Below are 20,773 nucleotides of genomic sequence, written 5' to 3'. Positions count from 1 at the left end.
AGCATCATCATCGTCACCACGCCGTCGTGCTGACGGAACTCATCCCCGAAGCTTTGCTGGATCGGAGCCCAAGGATCGTCATCGAGCTGAATGTGTGCTGAACTCGGAGGTGCCGTACGTCCGGTGCTTGGATCAGTCGGATCGTGAAGACGTACGACTACATCAACCGCGTTGTCATAACGCTTCTGCTTACGGTCTACGAGGGTACGTGGACAACACTCTCCACTCTCGTTGCTATGCCATCACCATGATCTTGCGTGTACGTAGGATTTTTTTTGAAATTACTACGTTCCCCAACATTAACCGGATCACTAAAGGGACTCATCATGTGGGGGCTTTGGTTTCGGAGATAAAGGACCGGGACACGCGTCGACTCACGGCCGGAGACCGAGCCTAGGTGAGACAGCCGTTGTGTCCCTATAAAGCAGAGGCATGTAATCACATAAGGCGTGATTAAGCAGGCATAAAACGGCAGTGGATCATAAAAGCTCATATAGGGTTGGACGTAACAGCCGCCACATGTTTATAAAGTAAAGCTTATAAACACGTCGCGGTTGTTACATCTGGCCCATGTTTCGAGGCATGACACGCTGCAGGTATTGGATCAGATCCTTCCAGTCGGCGGAGCAAGAAGCGAGAGCCTACAACATGCAAGCTATCCGCCTCCACGACAGTCGGGCGAAGATAAACTCCCCCCTCGGCAGCGGCGAAGTACCACGGTTCGTCGCCATCGACCAATCGAGTAGTCTCCTATCATGAGCTGCGGGGGAATCATAGGCCTTTGAGCGGATCGACGCTGCGCACCAATGAGGCGTATACACGGCCGAGCTCCGTCGGAATCATCCGGAGCTCATCGTCGAGCGGGTCCTCGAGTTGTACAAGAATGTGCCTGGTTTATGTTCGATTCAAGGAAGAAGATTGGGCATTTTAGAATTTTTTTTTCAATTTCGTTTGAATCACCTAGTTTAAGTCCGTGTTATGCAACATAGTTTTAATCACATTGTGGTATCTATGTTTAAACTTGTGTTATGCAATGTAGTTTGAATCAAATTGTGCTATTTATGTTAAATTTGTATGAAAAAAGTTTTAGGGAGTTACATTTAAGAGTTCAGTTAGGAATCACGTTTTTTAACTCCTCAAATTTGAGTAGTTAAAGTTTGAGGAGGCATATGAAGGGCTAAATTATAATGGCTTAGAGCATCTCTATACAAAGCATTATAATTTAGCCCCTCAAACGGCCCATTATATGGCTTAACTTCTTATATGTGCCCTGTTAAAAAAATTGGTTCCTACCCGAACACATAAACATAAATCTCTATAGCTTACATTTGACTCATGCATTGTGTTGGCACCTGCAATGCAGCACACGGGCGGCGGTATGTGGCGGCCAGGTGATTACAGTACTACGGTGTGCTGAGACAAATAAATAGCTAGCAGGGATAGGCTAGATTCGGTTTAATCCCTTAAAATCGATTTTTTTACTTCTTTAACCGATTTTGAGGGATCGGTAGACACGCTCTAAACGCGTGTGTCCCAAATTAGCTGCCCGATCCAAATTATGTACTGTATCTGCCCATATGCGTGTCCCAAATTATCTATCTGCCCCCTCTCTTCAAGTAAGTACTAGTAGCGCTTGAGTAATTAGTGACGTGGTTGGTAACAGATGGGAGAGCAGCCGTTGAGGAATTGAATGGGACGAATCCTAGCATTGATGAACCAACAGCGCTTAAGATCGATCGGTGCCGGTGTCATGATGGCTTTGCCCACCGTCCACCGACGGCGATTCCAATGCTTCTCCCCCACACACCACACCACCATTCTTCGGTTCTTCCGTATCAATGCTCAAATTAGCCAACACTTCACGTGATCCCATTGATACTACTAGTACTAATGTATGCTTTGGTGACTTTGGTCTATATATAGGAGGAAGAAAACACATAACGAAAAGAATTAAAGATAGCAATAATGCAAACTACTTCCTCCGTCCGCGAATAAGTGTACATCTAGCTTTTGTTCTAACTCAAAGTTTTGAAACTTTGACCAACTTTGTAGGTAAAAGTAGCACCATTTATGGCACTAAATTAATATCACTAGATTCGTTCTGAAATGTATTTTCATAATATACCAATTTGATGTCATATAATCCTACTACTCTTTTTTAACAAGTTGGTCAAAATTATAAAACTTTGACTTAGGAAAAACGGTAGAAGTACACTTATTCGAGGACGGAGGGAGTAGGTAGTAATACACAGAATGTCAACCGTCTCTAGCAGATTACACACAGGTAAAGGAACTATTACAAGGAATGGATCAACCAGAAAAATAATCTCTCGTGTACAGCAATGGGAATGTGAGGCAAGAATGGAGAAGAATGTGATCTCATCGGGCCAAGCGTGTGAGACCGGCACAATGCCACACGTTCGCGAACTCTTGCTGCCCTAGAACATGGCGGCGGCCGTGAACGCCAGCGGTAGGGCGGCGAGGGCGACGAGACCGCGGCCGGTGAGGCTGCCGGGGGCGTGGGACTTGGACTTGGACGGCGTTCCGGATGGCGGGTTCTCTGCAGGAGGCAGAGTGGAGCAGAGTAAGCAGACTTGTTTCAGGACCCTATCTCACTCTGAAAGTCTTAATAGTACCTCAAATGCCTGCCTTGTTATTATTGTACAGAAACATTTTTGCTTGAATAAACATGCCAAAATCAAAAGACCGAATGTGAACATTTCACTCGTTCAAAGAGGCGAAAGACTGAATATATCCGATGTCTCCCTAGTAAAAGATCTATTATGCAATCATGCCAAGTAACACTAGTAGAGTTGCTGAAGTAAAAAAGGACCGAAGAACCAGGGCAGGCAGAGTAGCAATGGCTTACCAGGCATCTGTGGCCCTGTAGCGGATGGAGAGACTCCTGTTAATGGCGCCGAAGAAGGCCCCACGGGGACTCCAAAAGCTGCATTTTTTTTGTCTCTGTTAATAAGTTACGACTGCCACTGTAGTAGTACATCCAAAATTCAATGTGTTCTTTTCTGCGAGGATAATTCGGTGGAATTCGATTGCTAAATCATGCCATTAGGTTGTTGGACAAAGACCGTACTACTTCTTTCACTAGGCTACTCCAGCTTGAGTACAGATTGGCATGAGTAAATAATTAACGAGTTTCCATGTTTTATTATCGCCCGCTTGAAGATGAAATCTCTTTTCCGTGTAGACAGATCAGTGAGCCTTGTGAAATACTTCTGCCTTTCGTCCATGTACAGTTTAAGCTACTTGATCACTGACTAGCTTACTCCAAGCGAAGCGACGGCAGAAAAAAAGCGAAGGATTACCTGCGCAGGCGCTGAGCGGCGGCGCGTTGAGGCGGCAGACGCCGGGCAGCGCCATGGCGCGCTTGTAGTCGACGCTGATGCCGTAGGAGTCGGCGCCGCCGGCGAGCAGCTGGCAGAGGCAGACGGGGTTGGACTGCAGCAGGCCGTCCAGCTCCGGGCAGCAGGCCTTGTCCGGGTGCCGCGTCTTGCTCCCGCTCTCCACGTACGGCAGGCAGTCGGACATGTTGAGCACCGCGGTCATGCACTCGGAGCTGATCCCGGCAGCCGGCGCCGGCGCGCCGGCCGGCCCCTGCGCCGCCGCCATGCCCGCCGCCAGCGCCAGCGCCACCACCGCGACCAGCAGCCCGGAGCACCGCCGCAGAGTCGCCATGAGTCTTTGTTCGCTTGGGAGGAAGGTGGTGGTGTATGGAGTATGGGACTGCAGGCAGGGTCGAGTACGCATGACCGATGTGTGAGCGCGAGTATATATAGCCGGAAATAGGGCCGCCGTTGTGGGTGCTGTGGCGGTGCGCCGAAATGGACCGGTCGGTCGAGCTGCGTGCATGCCCGTTCTGGTGATTTCCTACTACGGGCAGTGCTATTTTCATTGTGGCATTTTGCCATGTGCGATTGTTAAGTCTCAGTCGGATCTTACATGAAGATCCATTTAAATTTTTCATTTCAGTATTTTTTTCTTTTTATATTTTATGTCATTTGATTTAGACTTATTAAGTTTCTGAGACCTAGCCACACACTTTGCCATATTGGTTGATTAGATGGGCCTTTTTTTTTTAGAATAGTTGATTAGATGGGCTAACTACGTGCAATGCTATTTTTAATAGACATTTTGACGCTAAGTCTCAATCGATACTATATTCGTTGGATCTTACATGAAGATCCATGCAAATTTTCTATTTTAGCTTTAATATATTATGTCATTTGATTTAAACATGGTTAAGTTTTAGTTGACTGAGATCTAGTTACACTCTTTCCCTCATGCAAACACGCACGCCCAGCCAGGCTGTTAATTTGAAGCGAGTTCAAACGTACATGTCTCTGCAGTTTGCAGAGTTGGGGCGGCAGATTAGACGCGTCGTATCGGGCCGTGCTGTGCCGTGCCATGCCGTCCGAGACTGAAAACACATTACATAGCGAGATCTCATACTGTTACGGAATGAACGCACAGTACTGATGACCGATGATGACCCGTCGAAGCGCCCAATTCCGTGCCAGATCTGCCAGCGTGCAGGTGCGGTCACTGGCAGAACGAGCCACTGTTACGGGGGAGATATCGTTTGTTCGGTTAAGTTTAAGGCCGGTCAAATCCAACAGTTGTACGTACTGAAACCATCGGGCCGGCCGGTCGGGGTGGTGCTCGGGTCCGTCCAGTACGTCGCCCGTCCTGACCCGGCCCGATCTCCGGCACGGTACCACCACCGCCGCTACAGGCTGCTCCTCGCCACGAATGAATGCCGAAATGAATGCGGCAGCCGCACCGTAACTGTAGCACGTGTGGTACCAGCGCCACCCATCACTGCGGCGAAGCAGCTTGGAAAATCGAAACGAAGAACCACCGATGCAACCCATGATCCATGAGGCTGGTCACAATGGGAAGGAACTTAGGAGTAACATCACACACTTCAATATAATTTTGCTTATGTGGCACATATTTAATGAAGAGAGAGATGTTTGTGGTACTCCCTCCGTCCGGGTTTATTAGGCCTAAAGACAACTTCTCTTAGACCAAGACACATAGTAATTTGCTCACATTAATTCTTCCATTTCACTTCCAATGCACTCTCTCACATGCATGCAACCAATGAAAAAGCACACATGAAGTGTATTAAATTTTCAGCCATGGCACCAACAACAATAGTTTTCAATACAACCAATGAAATGGGTGCATGCATGCACCTTTCCAACACGGGGCCTTATAAAAGGGGACATGCTTGTGATGCTGAGAGGCCTAATAAACCCGGACGGAGGGAGTAACTAGCTAAGTTACCGGAACATCACACACTCCAAGAAACAATGAGTCTATAACCTAATAAATACATCGTTGCATGACACTACATAGATGTTTCTATCTACTATGAAGATAGTAACATAGTCTAGGAAAATGTGTAAGTTACTAGATTATTTTCTTGCCCATTGTGACCAGCCTGACCATGTGTGTGTGAATGAGTGAATCTACCTTGAATGAATGCGGCTGGCTGCGCCACGCAACAGGCTGGGAGGGAGAAGGACAGGGGGGCCGTGATTCGGGGCCGCCCGGCCACTAGTGTGCTCCAAAAATCAGTTGGGAGGACTCAGAGGGAAGCTCTGATGGCCCTGCCTCCTCTGGCCGCATTGATGGGGCGTCGCCGTCCATGGGTTGGGGTGGGGGGATGGATGAGCATGTGGACGTCGCTGTGACGATGAAAACGGAGGTTTCAGATTCGGGTCAGGCCGGCCGCGAGGGGCCGCCGCGACACGACGGCGGCGACGGGTGTTCATATGTGGCATCACGGCATTCAGGAGCTATGTACGTAGCAGGAAAAAGACCGGGTGCTTTCTGTTCAGGAACGAGGCAATGCTGTGGTCAGGTTGCACTGAACATGTCTATGCACTGCCACTGCCCACTGGTGGCCTCTGCTTCACTCTTGGTAAAAGGTTGGTGGGAGGTGAACTGGTGACCTCCACTACGCTACAGCCGCAGGCAGGTTCCATGGCACAGCTCCGGTGTGCCACTGCCAGGGTATTTTATTCGCCGGGGGACGAGCAGATACGGAGCGTTGCCAAGAGAATCAAACTGGTTTATGTGTTTCGTTCCTGAAACAATACGTGATCTCACGGCCGCAGCAAGTTGCAAATTCGTGGCTCTCAAATTTGAGCGCCCGCACCAAGTTGCAAAAAATTCTCTTCCCCCTGCACGGCCGCCCCCGCTACGTTCCTCACCTCCGACGACCACGACGCACGAAAGGCCGACACCACGCACCCCCGCCGACCTCCGGCCGCTAAATTCTAGCCAGAATTGGGCTTGTTTTTTGTTTCGTTTTTTCTTCTTCCGGAGGCGCTCCCTCTAGTGTCCCTAGTCCTACGGTGCTCTTTTGTGTATACCATGGCAAATTATTTGAAAATTCCACGACATTTTTGTTTTCAATATACTATGGCTACCATGGCAACGTGTAGTAAGTTCCACGGCATTTTTATTGAACTTATCATGGCAAATTCTTTTTGACACTTTTATTTTTGGCCATGATAAATTTATTGTTCATAGCATGGCAATCTTATTGTACATACCATGGCAAATTAGAGTTTTTCATAAATTCTTTCATGTATACCATGGTAAATTATTTGAAGATTCTGTGGCAAATTTGTTTTTACATTTATTTCTAAAATTCAATTTTTTGGGGGGCCATGGCAAATTGCATTGAGAGACCATGAAAAAAAATGACTTTTACAGACATGGCAAATTTATTGTTCAGAGCCAGGGCAGTTTATTTTTCCCTGGACTATGGCAACTTCTTTTCACAGCCATGGAAATTTTAGTTCGGCAACAACAAAAAATAAACAGGGTTTCAGCAATTTTCTAAAAAAAAGATAGATTTGTTTTTCTCCTTTTTCAGTAATTTTCTTAAAAAATCCCTCATGTCAACTTCATTTCAATCACAATCTAAAGACTTCCATTACATTTTTTATTTTTTATAATTACATTTTTTAAGTGTTACCATGGCAATATTATTGCAACCAGCATGGTAAATATATTATTTAAGATGTTATTTTACCATGAGAAATGTTCGCATGTAACTTTTACATAATTTTTTCATCATACACATTGGCAAATTTGCACACAAAAATTGTTCATTAAATCATGACAAGTCTAGATGTCTTCCAATCCTTGTTTTTGATGGGGGGTTGTGGGTTAGGAGCTGAAGGTAGGGGGTATTTTCTAAGTTTTTCCATGATCATGGTCGAGATGTGTTTCGAGTTCGAACTTTCTTCTAATCCTTTCTATCTGTAATTTATATTCATAAATTAGTTGATGGCAGTTTTATAGCATGACATTTTTATAAATTAGAACATGGCAAGTTGTAAATTATGTTTCTCTCCATTTTTCTGTATGAGGGTTTTTTTTCTGTCTGGCATTTTTTTTTTCAGAAAGTAGTTAACTGGGCCTATGTTGTTTTTCCTGCGCACTGTTTGGCTCGGACAGAGATGCCAGAGAGATAAACAACATTAGAGCATCGACTGCATGCAAAAAGCCAAAAGTGCACAAATGATACCCTTACAAGTACATCACATGTGCCTGCTGTTTCTTGCAACAACGATATCATTTTACCATTCATAAGCATTACAACGAAATCATAGCTCACGGCAACAGGATAAAGTTGTGAGGAGGCTTGCAAATATTCTGTGACTATACACGCAAAACACGGTCCCATACTTGGTTTAGTCAAGAAACTCAGGCTAAGAAATCTGAGAAACCTTCTTCGCATTGCTCTGCGTCGGAATCCTCATCTGAAACCTTTTCGGTTATTTCAGTATCAGCACCCTTGTCGTCAGCTTCGTCGTCGTCCTCACTTTCATCCTCCTCATCGCTGGAGCTCGATTCTGGCTGATCGCCGTTTCCCTTCAAACCGAGGCTGCAGTCCTTGGCCGTCTCGGCATCCGGCAAGTCATCATCTGAGTCTTCCTCGTCAATATCACTTTCAAGCTCTATTTGGTCCACCTTGACACTAGGGAACTCCAGCGGCTTGGCAGGCCAGTCCTTGAAGAAATTGTTCAAGGCCATGAATTTGAACGTGTGCAGAAGCCTATGCCTGTCCCTCTTGATATCAGAGTTAAGTAGCTTCTGCAGGAGGGTTGGTTCCCTACTCTTGGCCATCGCACCACCATCATGACGACGACTATTGTTGTTCCTCTCCCTCGGTCTTTTAGACTGAAAATCTTCTCTATCGTCAGACCTCTGTCGCTTATTGTCACGGCCACGGCCCCGACCACGGCCACGCCCTCGGTTTCCAAAACGACCACCCCCCTGTCGAGTCTTCCAATTACTTTCCTTTTCATTGCCTTGACGTCCCCTGGGTTGACCCTCAGTGTCAGACAGATAGCCAGGTGGTAGTTCAGGGAGTTCCAAACCTAATTCCTTCTGCTTTGCTATAACTTCCTTGAGTTCCTGCACCAAATGAAACAACAGTATTCAAGATTAACATGTGTCGTAGATGGAAATACTGGAACAGCGTCGTCTGAATATGAAGACATATAAACCTGAAGTCTTTCATACGAAGTAAAGAGAACCACTTAAAGAGATCAATTCTTCTTCCGTTTAAAATCTAGAGAAGACATATATGAACCACAGTACTAGAGCGGCTTACCCGGCGGCGCATTTGGGCCTCTTCATCTTTCTTTTGCTCATCCAATTGACTCTGACACAACTTCTGTATTATGAGGTCAGCAGTCAGTCAATGCTTCTTCCATGTTGACATAAAGTTGCCCAGAACTAATAAAAAACATAAATATAAACATTGACCTTGTTTATGTTGGCACTTGTAGGGTAGTTTTTCTTGCGTGCTTGAACCCACTGTTTAACTTCTTTTTTGTCATAAATGATAGGAGGGCGCCTGCAAGTATATACTAAATCAATACAAAATTGGTAACAAATGAGATAGTCTAAGAACATGTGAACTGGAGAACAACAAATAACAAGTTAACAACAAAATATAGGCATCAAAAAGTTTAGGTCGGCGTATACAATTTTGTTACTTTAGTCGATGAACTTTTATTTTTGCTAGAACAACATACAAGGATTCAAATATTTGCCAGACGACTACGAACATGTTTTAATAATTCAGAATAAAGTGACATAAAAGGTCTGGTGGTTAGACAGAAATATGGGCATCTAGCTGAGTAACAGAAATTTGTTACCACAAGCTAGTTGGTAGTTAGCGCTAGAAATGATGAAAACAGTTTTCTACTATACACAGACCAGGAGAGATGCAGATATCAAAACATGTAATGAAACTCGTTCTCAATACCAATTATACACTTATGTATACGAAAAATAAATCAGCATTCAGCTTGACATACTTTCGAACTCCTTCAGATGCTGGGCTGTCAATGTGACAATCTCCTGATATTGGACTGTCACTACTTGTAAAATTAGATTTTCCTTCTCTCCAGTCATTTCTTCCTGAAAAGATGATAAAGTAACTCATGGTAGTTAGAATACTAATGATATCTTATGGCATGCTCTTCTATCATGTAGCTAGGGTGATTAAATACGTGACTCGATGTATATCATAAAATAGCACAAAGTTATACACAACTGTGGCAGATAAGATGTGAACTGCAGCATATTCATTTGTGCTTTCCTTGCAATTCTTTTTTTTCGAGATTCTGTAGGGGAGGCCCTGACAGGAAAATTACAACTTACACACAATATGTACAAGGAACGCAGTGGACTAGACTACACAGCAAGACATATACATGGGACCTTAAGCTAAAGAGTCAATCCAATTGACCAGAGGGCACTTAGCCTCCTCTTTAACCTTATGTACAAGTAACCGCATGCCTTCTGTTCAAAGATTTCATTGTTCCTTTGCTTCCTACTTTCCTTGCAGTTATAAGCACTTAAAATGAAGCTACACATTATGTCAAACGCATCATAAGTTAAGAGTTCAAGGCTAACTGACGATCGTGCAGGTTCTACTTTTTTAGTGGGAAAACAATGCATTGTAGAAATGAGTTATCATGCAATTAGACTTATGGACGCTCCTGCTTAATTCTGATGAACACAGCCCCCTATGCATGTTCAAAAGCATGAGGTGACACACAGTAAGTTCTATTTGTATGCCATAAGCATAGTACGGTACCTCTTCCACGGCCTTGATTAAAATTTCTCCCTCTCCCCCTGCCACCAGATGGGCTAAACCGTCCATCCCTACCATCTCCTCTTCCCCTTCCACCAGATGGACTGAATTGCCCTCCACCCCTACTATCTCCTCTCCCCCTTCCACCAGATGGATTGAATTGCCCTCCACCCCTACTATCTCCTCTCCCTCTTCCACCAGATGGACCAAACTGCCTTCCATCCTTACCATCTCTTCCAGGGTTAAATCGGGATTTCTGATCTGTTGCATTATTCCTCACACCATTTTCAGAGGCAACATGAGAGGTGCCATCTGATTTGTTATTAGTTTGGTTTACCTGTGACAAATTAAGAGAAACATCAATTAGATCACAGCGCTGTGCTGTACATTAACAGGGACCAGTACATCTAAGTAACAACAACAAAGGTTGTAAGACAAGGTCTGCTCGTGAGAGGTTAGTGATGATATAGCGATCATATTACCAATTCATAACAGCAACAGTAATATTAATCGTTGTGTTCACAGATATACGTTCCAAAACAATCACAAAAGCATTTTTCACACATTTATGAAAAGTAAGAAAGTTTGAGAAGGACAAATTTGTGCCCCCAAAAAAGCAGAATGGCATTCAGAATAGAGCTTAGTTGTGCCCATAGGTACAGATACTGTAAACAAGAGATACCAATACTGCAATAGAAAATTCCCTAGTGTGTGGCAGGCAGTACACTAACTATTTGGGCGCAGTCAAAAATTATTTGTATACTGAAACATCATGCTTGGGTAGCCAAACAATACAGCATTGCCATTCATCATTATCAGAATGTCGTCACGGAGTCCTGATCCTAAATGGTCCTGCTAACACCCATAGAGAACCATCACTCTGAAAGACATGATAGCTAATCAGCTATCCCAATGAAATATGCCGCTAGAGGGGGGAAATTGCAACAAAAACGACAATCACAGCTATTTACTCATCGGAAAAGAAGAAAGATGGAGTGTTTTTTTTTCAATGACCGCTACAGTGCGCTGATATGATCCTAAAGGCTAAAAGCTTAGTGTTATTATGCAGCAAATGATTCACCCACCTGGCCGACCCCTCCGCCACTGTTCCGATCTTTCCCATCAACGTTCAGCGCAGGCCTCGGCGAGCCGTTCGCCCCGACGCCGACGCCGCCGCTGCCACCATTCCAGGCAGCGCCCATCATCGGCAGGGGCGGCCGGGGCCCGGGTAACCCGGCACAACCAGGCCGGAACCCGCCTCCGCCGCCGTTGAAGCCGGATTGCGGGCCAGGGAAGGCCCCGAACTGATTGGGGTTCGGCGGGAAGCCTCCCGGAAAGAACGGATTTTGCTGCTGTTGTGGTTGCTGGTGGTGGTGTGGTTGTTGCTGCTGCTGCTGGAGCGCGGCGGCGGCAAGGTAGCCGAGGTTCTGGAGCTGCTGCGCCTGGCCGAAGAGCTGCATCGCGAGGAAGGGGTTGGCCGCCGCCACCGCCGCCATGGGGTTGGCGGCGCCGAAGCCGGGGAACGCGGCGGGGTTCATCTGCTGCTGCTGGTGCATGGGGAGGGCGTGGAGCGGGGGCTGGCCGGGGTCGCCGGGCCGCGGGTGATGGGGCTGGGCGGCGATGTGGCGGGGAGGGTGGAAGGGGCGCATGGCGACGGAGAGGGGGAGGCGGAGGCGGGTGGGGAAAGATTTTGGGTAGGGTTTTAGGGGCGAGGGGGTCGTCCGGCGAGGAGACTAGTTAGAGCTGTCTGTCTGTCTGTCTGACCGTTCGTGCGCTCCTGATTCTCTTCTGCTTACAAACGCCGTGTGATCCTTTTGTGCTCCAGCTAGGAGGGTTTTTTTTTCCAACTAGGAGTATTTTGATCTGGCTCTTGCGTATATGTAACTATGTATCACTATCTCCCTCAAAGAAAATATGTATCACTATCAATATATCATGAGAGAATTCCTTATTTGACACTGGCTTACATTTTCTTTCCCTATGTGACACCGGAAAACTTTTCTTCCTTATATAATACCAAGCCTAAATTTGTTTCCTTTGTGACACTTCCTTCCATTTTGCCTTACTAACGATGTTAAATGACACCTGAAAAGACAATTTTAACCCCCGTGCAACTTGTGACCAACATTATTCACTTGACCAAAGAAGCAATATTTTTTTCACTTGACCAAAGAAGCAATATTTTTTTCACTTGACCAAAGAAGCAATTTTACCCCGAGGTCACTATCGATCAGCCTGCTTCGGTCGGTGCAGATCGCGATGATGGTCGGGAATGGAGGGGCGGCTAGGGCGGCAAGGATGGGTGGTGGTGGGGCATGAAAAAGGGGGATGTTGTTGCGGCAGCGATCTACATCCCTTCTGCTGCCATTTTAAGCCCCTCCTTGGCCGCCCTCTGTAGCGTCGTCGCCTTCCATCTCCCCAAGCCTATAGCACAGTCCCCGGCACCTCTAGGAGGATTGGCGCTGCCGTCGGTCACTAGGGTTAGGAGGAGAGGGGGGGGGGGACAGGGAACGAGTCGTGGTCGGGAGAGAGCTGCCGGTCCGACATCTTTTATTCCGGCAGGGGCCATTTTGTCCAACTAAACAGAACTGGCAAGTGTCTAATAGTACTAACGCAAGTGATGAAAGTGTTATAGAAGGCATAAATTTTAGCCTTAGTGTTAGGTAAGGAAGAATTTTTTTCCTTGATGTTAAATATGGAAGCAAAGTTTAAAACAATGTTATATAAGGAATTTTCTCATATATCATCATGACTCATGAGCTTTGTCATCTTTGGCATCTTGTTTACTCCGTTTCGTAAAGAAATATAAAGCGTTTAGTGAAGATAAAAAAGATCTCCAAAGGAATAGAAGTGATCCATTCTTTTTGGTTGTTTCCACGATCAGTGTCGGGAATGATAACTCAGCTCCGTCTAGTAGATAGGTTATTGTTATAGTCCTTGCAAGACTGACGCTTGGATGGATGGCGACCCTTCTTTTTTGAGTTAGTCTATTGGGTTTCGATTATCTTCAAGTTTCTCTATCGGGACCAATTAGACAGAGCTTCGTCATATATATTCCTGCCAGCTCCTTGAGACGGCAAGGTTAGGTTTCTCGTTGTGCATATACAACGACGAGCTTTAGTGTTAGGTTCTTCAGATCGATTCAATGGTTCAACAACAACAACTACAGCCCCGGCGCGCTGGTCCTGAGGGGCACGTACACGAAGACTTCCCGGCTGTCATCGACAAAGTCAGGGCGCCAGGTATGAGAATGGCGACAATAGTGGTCGTCCGATGGTCCAGGGCTCTCGATGTAATTTTTATTATATTTAGGGTGCTTTATACTTCCAATGAATTTTTACAATAGGTTCAAGTTCTTTTCGGCCGTTATATTATAATCAAGTATCACAACGCCTGTTATTTTTTCCTTTAAAAAATGATGCAATCTTTCAAGGGAAAAAATATAGGGAGTCGATGCTGGCTCCTGACCTTGCAGCCAAAATGCTGCAGATAAAGGAAGATGAGTGGGTGACGGCGGAAGAAGGATGGACAGAGGCAGAGAGATGAGATGAGCAAGGCAATAACTCCCATGTATAAATGCATTAACGAGGGAGATGTGATGAACAACAACGAAAATGCTGTTCTGAGCTCGGGCGCAGGCGTGCTCGTTATCTGATTCGTTATTTCCCACCAAGATTCGCGACAGGCAACGTAGAGGCCCAGGCATATTGTTTTGTATTCCGTTGTTATTCCACGACCATGGCCCACAACTGTCGACTATTTAATCCGACGCCGTTTACCTCTGTTCACGTCTTGAGCCGGTTCCCTCAAGATTCTGAGCCAACGGCGTTTGTCCACCGCACATTTAATTGCCACCTGTCGCCCCAACAACCTATCATCCCCTTGCTGTCCACCGTTCTCCCCCTTCTCCAATGGCTCCATCCCACAGGCCCAATCCAAGACCTCTGCCCGCATCTAGTCCTGTGCGTTCGGTTTATTCGGTTTACATGATTCGGTTTATACGGTTTTTCGATATGTACGGTATTAATACTTCGGTAAATACGGTATGAAATTAAAATACGGTTCGGTTTCGGTATATACCAAATTATTTCGGTATGGTTTCGGTATATACCATAAAAACCAAAGTTGACGCGAATTTGAAAATGACGTAATAATAATTTGCAAATTTATGACTCAAAACACATTCTATTTTACACAAATAGTATATGACTATATATATAAGTATATATGCATGCATTGATTCATCTGTTGATGGTTATGGACGTGCTTAGCATTTTAAAAAGAGAAAAATGACAATGTTACAAGAAAAATGTAGGTGCTTAGTAGTGAATTTGACTCATGTACAAGAAAAATGACAACTTGTACGGTTGTTCATCTCAAGAAATATAAATTTATCTTTTACTTCGGTTTATTCGGTTAACCATTCGGTTTTTAGGTATATACCATAAAAACCAAAGTTCAAATCGGTATGAAAAGTTCATACCATACCGAAACCAGAAACCATAAAAACAAAAAAATCGGTTCGGTTCGGTTTATTTTCGGTATGGTTTTTCGGTTCGGTTTTAAAATGCACAGAGTGACCCGCATCACATGACCACATCATCCTCATCGTCAACTATCAGGGATCAATATGCTGGCCACGCTGCACGTTCTAGGCATACTGCTGCTACAATCCGTTCGTCTTAATTGAAGCCTTATGTTTAATTATGCTACGTTGTTGTCAACATATGTAGTTTGTGGTCATTTAGCAGGTGTGTTGTCACCCGTGCATCTCTAGCTTTTGATGTAATCATGCCAAGGTTCGGTTTTGCACTTAGTTGCTGACCTGCCGGACATCTTATCCATCATCACTCCTTTTTTTTTTCCTTATCCATCATCATCACTCTCATGTATACAGACAACAGGTCTTCATCAAAACGGCGATCGTTCATCAGCCGTATCTCATTATCAGAAGAAGTCACGGCGCTGTGAAGATTTAGAGAATCATATCAGAAATCAGTAAATTCGTGAAGGCCAATGCTACATACAGCTAGTGAAACGAGAAAAGTGCACTTTGCCATGCCGCTGAACTTCAGCAACCAATTACACAAATTGGTTTTTGTCCATCAGAGAATTCAGAAAACTTAGACACCACGTGCAAGTATGTGTGTACTATGTGCAAAAATATAACTAAATTTTTAGAGTTGGTCTTTTTAAAAACAAAATGACTCAAAAACCAGTTGTCCATTTATTGAAACACTTACATTATGGGTTTATTGGCTTTTGAGATAATTACAGTTTGGACTGAATCTTGGCACCTCAGATGTTTTCTTGTTAGGATGAAGGCGGGAGTGATTTTCAAAGTAAGCTATTACATGCATGTGTCCAGTCACTTGGAACTTGGAAATCTTGAATATAATATCTACAGTATCATTTTGGGTCTTGCGGAATATAGATCACTGGAGCCCATGGACTTCCCTGATCCGCACTGTGATTGAGAAGCAGATCCTCGCTGTGATTGAGAAGCAGTGGGCGGATTCAGAGACTTCGATTGGGTTAGGGGCAGGCCGTCCACCATGAAGCATTAGAGCAGTAACCATGTTGATGCAAACATTAGAAGGAGGTGCTCCTGGAAGCAGGTCACCTCCTTCTGCATGTGATTACTGGCAATAGAAGCATTAGCATTACATATGACCGAGCGAGCAATTGTGTTTTGTTTTTGAATATGCGAACATTTCATCTTACATGTGTCAAACGAGGCAGAGGATATGAAATAATTTCAAAAAAAAAAGGCAAAGGATATGAAAAGCATATGAATGCGAACTAACCTTTGTCACCATGACTTGGAAGGATTTCAGAACAAATTCAATCCATTATCAGTTAACCTAGGTAATAAGCACGATAACTTAGGGACTGGGACAAAAGAACACGAGTTGAACATGTTCAGAACAGTGTGCAGAGTTTCAAGTTCAAGGATATATAGCATTCTATTAACTTCCAATGTAGTTATAGAGAGAAATAAAATTCTGATCTTTCGGCTAAATGACTTTCATTTTCTTAACCAGTCTGATGATGCACATAGTGCAGAGAAATTAACAATTGAGAAAAAGTACAATAAATACTTTGAGAAAATATTAAAATTACTTTCATAACCTAATAGTGCATGTTTCTGTATATTATTTCAAAAACTAACTGGACAAAAAAAGAGAAGTAAATATATATATTCTTAGAATACACAAGAACACAACTAACTGGAAGCTACCAGTAGCAACCTAGCAGGCACACATTAACATCGTGAAGCATGGTGCAACCAACTAGTACCGGTAAGGATTCAAAATCACGTGGCGCAACCAGAAAATTTTATTTATGCTAGTGAAACCTCGTCCTATAGAATGCATTCTCTTAGCATTGCTAATTCAGCACATCATTTGTAGCCGAACCAAAGTTGCTTAATTATGTTCTGGCACCTGAATGAAACAGAAAAATTATAGTTAAACAGTAGCATAGAGGATTTTAAGGGAATTGGAGAAAGACGCAGAAACAAAGACAATGAAAAAGAACATTATTTCTCATTATGCAGTGAGATATATGTATCGAAGTCATCTTCCATTGAGCTCTTCAGTTAGATGTTTAGAAATGCACTCAGTACGAAGAATGTTGGAATTCTTATGTGCTGATGCAAAAAATATGAACCTCAACACTAAATGACAGATTATATGTCACTCCAATGCAAGCCCAAGTCCGATGGAAATGTGAAGTGTAAACCAGTTATTTAAATTTTGATACTAACTGATATGAGTCACACCTGTGGCAGTCAAGTGTTCTTATATTTTAAGAGGCACATAATAGTTAGATTAGATGCAAGGTTTTGTGCAATGCGTGAGATATATTTGAAGTCGCAAACTAAAGTGAGTAACAGTCTATTACTCAGCCATGCATGTTCAGTTATCATGAGCCTATATATCACCTAATGTAATACATTCAGCATCACTACCATCATACTTAATTATGCCTTGTAACTCATAGTCGATTCAAAGACAATAGTTGTTAGAGTACGTAACGGGCCTAATGGGCCCATTAGTCTTAGGTTAATTAGAGATAAGGGTCGTTTACTTAGGGGTCAAGTAAACCTCTCTATATAAAGAAAGGAGATGTATCAATCTAATCAAGCAAGAATTAAGAAGGAAATCCCTTCCCTCTTGCCCGGCCGTGGGCAAAAAGGCCCCCGGCGGCCCTCTCGCGCCCTCCTTCTAGCAGCGCCGTAACAATTTGGTATCAGCTAGCTTCGGTTCGATCATGTCTTCACCACCACCAAGCCCGTCTCTTCCGCTGCCGGTCACCTTGTCGCCTCCCACGACCACCACGACCGTCACCCCGCTCCTGCCCGCGCCGGTATCCTCTGTCGCGCCCGCCCCCACCGTCCTCACCTGGGAGGACGTGTCCGGGGTGCTGCGGGACCTAACCCAGGCGGTCCAGGAGATCCACCTGTTCTTGGCCGGGTCCTACGGGCCGCACTCGGTTGCGCCGCCCATCACCGCCCCCGCGCCGCCGTGGCTGCCGTGGCAGCCGCCGCACCAGGCGGCCTTCGCCGCGCTCGCCGGGACGCTGCAGCTGCCATCCATCGCCACCACCGCCCAGCCCTGGCTGCAGTGGCAGCCGCCGCTCCTGGCGGCCTCCGCCGCGCCCGGCGCGACAGCGCAGCAGCCGCTGCAGCTGCAGCAGCCATCGCCGGTCAGCTCCACCGCCCAGTATGGGATGCCCTACGACGTGAGTGCGACGACCTCGTTCCCATCAGCGCCGCCACCATCCCAGGGCGTCCACATCCAGCAGATCAAGTCCCTGCCGTCGCCGTCACCGCTTCCGTCTTGGATCGCTACCCGCCACGTGTCAGCGGCGGTGAGGCTGCAGGCTGCTGCGCGCGGCCTCCTAGCGCGTCGGCGTGTGCGGGAGATGCGTGGTCTACAGCTGCCGCTCCTCCAAGTTGCCATTCGCTGCGCAAAGGACCTCTATCTCATCCGCTGCGTCGGGGATCTTGGGCATGTGGTTTCCCCCACGGGCGGCCAGCATGCTATTTTTCCCGCGGACAACGACCTCAAAGTCTGCGACATCGGCGGTTGGGGGGGGGGGGGCGCACCCCTCCTCGTCATTCTCCATCGCAAGCCCTCCACTCTTCCCTGTGCGGTGCAGACCAATAGCCATACACATGCACTCCTTTTGTTCAAGTGGTGTCCATGGGATCCAGGTGGCTGTACACGTGCACGTCCAAAATAAAGCGTCCTAGTCTATTTCAGATTTAGAATAATAAAACAAGCCGAGATGTAAAAGGCTTGTTTTTAGGTGTTAGGTTTGTGTTGCGTTGAGTCATGCTTATAAGTTGGTTAGGCTGCAGCTCAAGGACAAGCTGCATGTCCAGGTGGGGTGTAGTGTTAGGGTACGTAATGGGCCTAATGGGCCCATTAGTCTTAGGTTAATTAGAGATAAGGGTCGTTTGCTTAGGGGTCAAGTAAGCCTTGCTTGAGAGTCAAGTAAACCTCTCTATATAAAGAAAGGAGATGTATCAATCTAATCAAGCAAGAATTAAGAAGGAAATCCCTTCCCTCTTGCCCGGCCGTGGGCAAAAAGGCCCCCGGCCGGCCCTCTCGCGCCCTCCTTCTAGCAGCGCCGTAACAATAGTGAGCGAAGGTCACAACAAGAGCTACATATATATTCTTCCAATATTAAGAGAGCTCTAGACTGTACAAAATGATGAAATGTGAGAACTAAATGGAGTGAACTCTTTGTCTCCATTAGGAGAACAAGCACGCCATAGCAAACATAATCCTAATTTTTTTTCCTCGTTCCCTGCTAAACATAAGGTCTGAATTCCTTCAGGACCATCAATCATTTACCAAGAAGGGGGCTTCTGAATTCCTACAGCAGCAACTCCCGATGAATCGAACACCCAACAACCGGCATAGAAGTGACCACAGCATCCCCCGATAAATCGAACACCCAACTTTGAATTTGAGCGAAACACCGAGCAACCCTAGACTAAGAGAACTGAATCTACCCCCCCCCCCCCCCCCCCACTAAAAAATTGCCGTATCTCACATGGAGGCACCCAATCAAACTCGAATTCTCGATGAGGAATATCTTGCATGATGCTCAAACTGCTACTGCCATACCATGCATAATGAGCCTCCTGATAATGTTTCATCATTTTGTGTGCACACTCTTGTGTTATCTCATGGTGTTTATCCCTGGTGCGGAAGCACCGATTCTAACCCTGAAGTCAGCATGCACGCGCGGATGTCAGTACAGTGACAATTTATGCACAAACAAAACATAGGCTTTTCCCCTTCATCCAATAATTGCCTACTTAATTGTATCCATTTTATTAACGTGTTTGATGACTTTGTAAGTTCAGTACTGCCTGCAATTCCCGTTGGAATTTTTAACTGTTATCCACAAAATTAAAAGAACGCAATCCGGCAGCACTCTCATAGAAAAATGCATTGCTTCTTCACTCTTACGATCAACTCTTAACTGTCACATTCGTCAGTAAAGAGCTCATTTTCTTTGGCACCCAATGTTTATCAGCACCTACAAAAACTGTAAATTACTGAACCAACACTTCACGAGTCCACGAACACTTTTAAGTGTCCAACTAAATCTCTAATTGTTCACACTATTCTGATATCGCACATGATATCTAATATGCAAATTACAAGCATTCACGTGTATATGGACTCAGTTTTCTTCAGATCTGCACACAAAATTGATTCTAACATACCTGTTTGTCCATCCTGGAGCCGTAGGATCCATATTTTCTACCAACTGTGGAAGCTTGTGGCGAGTATTCCCTCTCGCATGGCGCCGGTGCCCCTGCCGCACAAATCTGCCCGTCGAAGCTGTCTGAGTGGGGATGATTCTGCTCCATCCCCGCCGGCGGCGTGTTCACCGAGTAAGGTAGGGGGCTCCATCGGGAGTTCGGGACGTCACTGTCAGTTACCTTGGTGCATCTACAAAGCAAGCGGTCCAAATTACAGATCGACACCATGAAATCCAAAAACGAACATACATACTACGGGAGATTAACGGCTGCCTTACCTTCTAATTGGCTGCATCAAGAACCCCATGTCCCACCGACAGATCTTGGCTTCATAGAATCGTTTCTGCCCAAGCTCAGCGCCCTTTCTATTCGAAAATTCCAGCAGCCAGAGGTAGGAGACGACAGTACCCCCGCAATCAGCTCGTCGCCGGTAGAAGTAACGAAAAGCAAGGTTCCTGATCCACGGATCGGGAAGAGGTCAGACGTCGTGAGCCACGGCTCGCCTGCTTGCCGTCGACGACCGCATCTCCTCCGTCTTCTTCGTGGCCCACGGCCCAGCCGTATTTCCCTGTTTACTTACTTTTCGCCGCTCGCGTATTTGGCCCAGCTAATAAATGCATCAAGTCCAGCGACGCAACTCAACAGCCCAGATAACGAGCACACATGTGCTCGCGATCAGAAGCACCGCGTCCGATGAACAAGGCAATTCTAGCACCAATTCAAGTAACATCTCACAACAATTCAGTCAGTTGACGAGGCGCCGTACTTTTCCTTAGAGATAAAGATCATGAAGGGCCAGAGAATGCGAATGATCCCCCTATTTCTGAAAA

At 45.6% G+C, this 20,773-nt stretch overlaps 2 protein-coding genes across 2 annotated transcripts; both read right to left on the bottom strand.

Annotated features, from left to right (window-relative positions):
* Positions 1-1,918: 1,918 nt before the first annotated feature.
* Positions 1,919-3,763, bottom strand: LOC123071171 (non-specific lipid transfer protein GPI-anchored 2). Its single transcript, XM_044494674.1, has 3 exons — positions 3,324-3,763; positions 2,870-2,947; positions 1,919-2,560 (listed from the first exon to the last, which is right to left on the bottom strand). The coding sequence occupies exons 1-3, from the start codon at positions 3,691-3,693 to the stop codon at positions 2,439-2,441; spliced, it is 570 nt and encodes a 189-aa protein (XP_044350609.1). The 5' UTR covers positions 3,694-3,763; the 3' UTR covers positions 1,919-2,438.
* Positions 3,764-7,533: 3,770 nt separating this feature from the next.
* LOC123071170 (uncharacterized) lies at positions 7,534-11,909 on the bottom strand. Its single transcript, XM_044494673.1, has 6 exons — positions 11,239-11,909; positions 10,157-10,490; positions 9,372-9,474; positions 8,815-8,905; positions 8,660-8,722; positions 7,534-8,460 (listed from the first exon to the last, which is right to left on the bottom strand). Exons 1-6 carry the CDS (start codon positions 11,800-11,802, stop codon positions 7,747-7,749), a joined length of 1,869 nt encoding a protein of 622 aa, XP_044350608.1. The 5' UTR covers positions 11,803-11,909; the 3' UTR covers positions 7,534-7,746.
* Between the last annotated feature and the right edge of the window lie 8,864 nt (positions 11,910-20,773).

The sequence above is a fragment of the Triticum aestivum genome, chromosome 3B (assembly GCF_018294505.1).
Source record: "Triticum aestivum cultivar Chinese Spring chromosome 3B, IWGSC CS RefSeq v2.1, whole genome shotgun sequence".
Classification (NCBI taxonomy): Eukaryota; Viridiplantae; Streptophyta; class Magnoliopsida; order Poales; family Poaceae; genus Triticum; species Triticum aestivum.
This window is presented reverse-complemented; position numbering and strand designations above follow the sequence as displayed.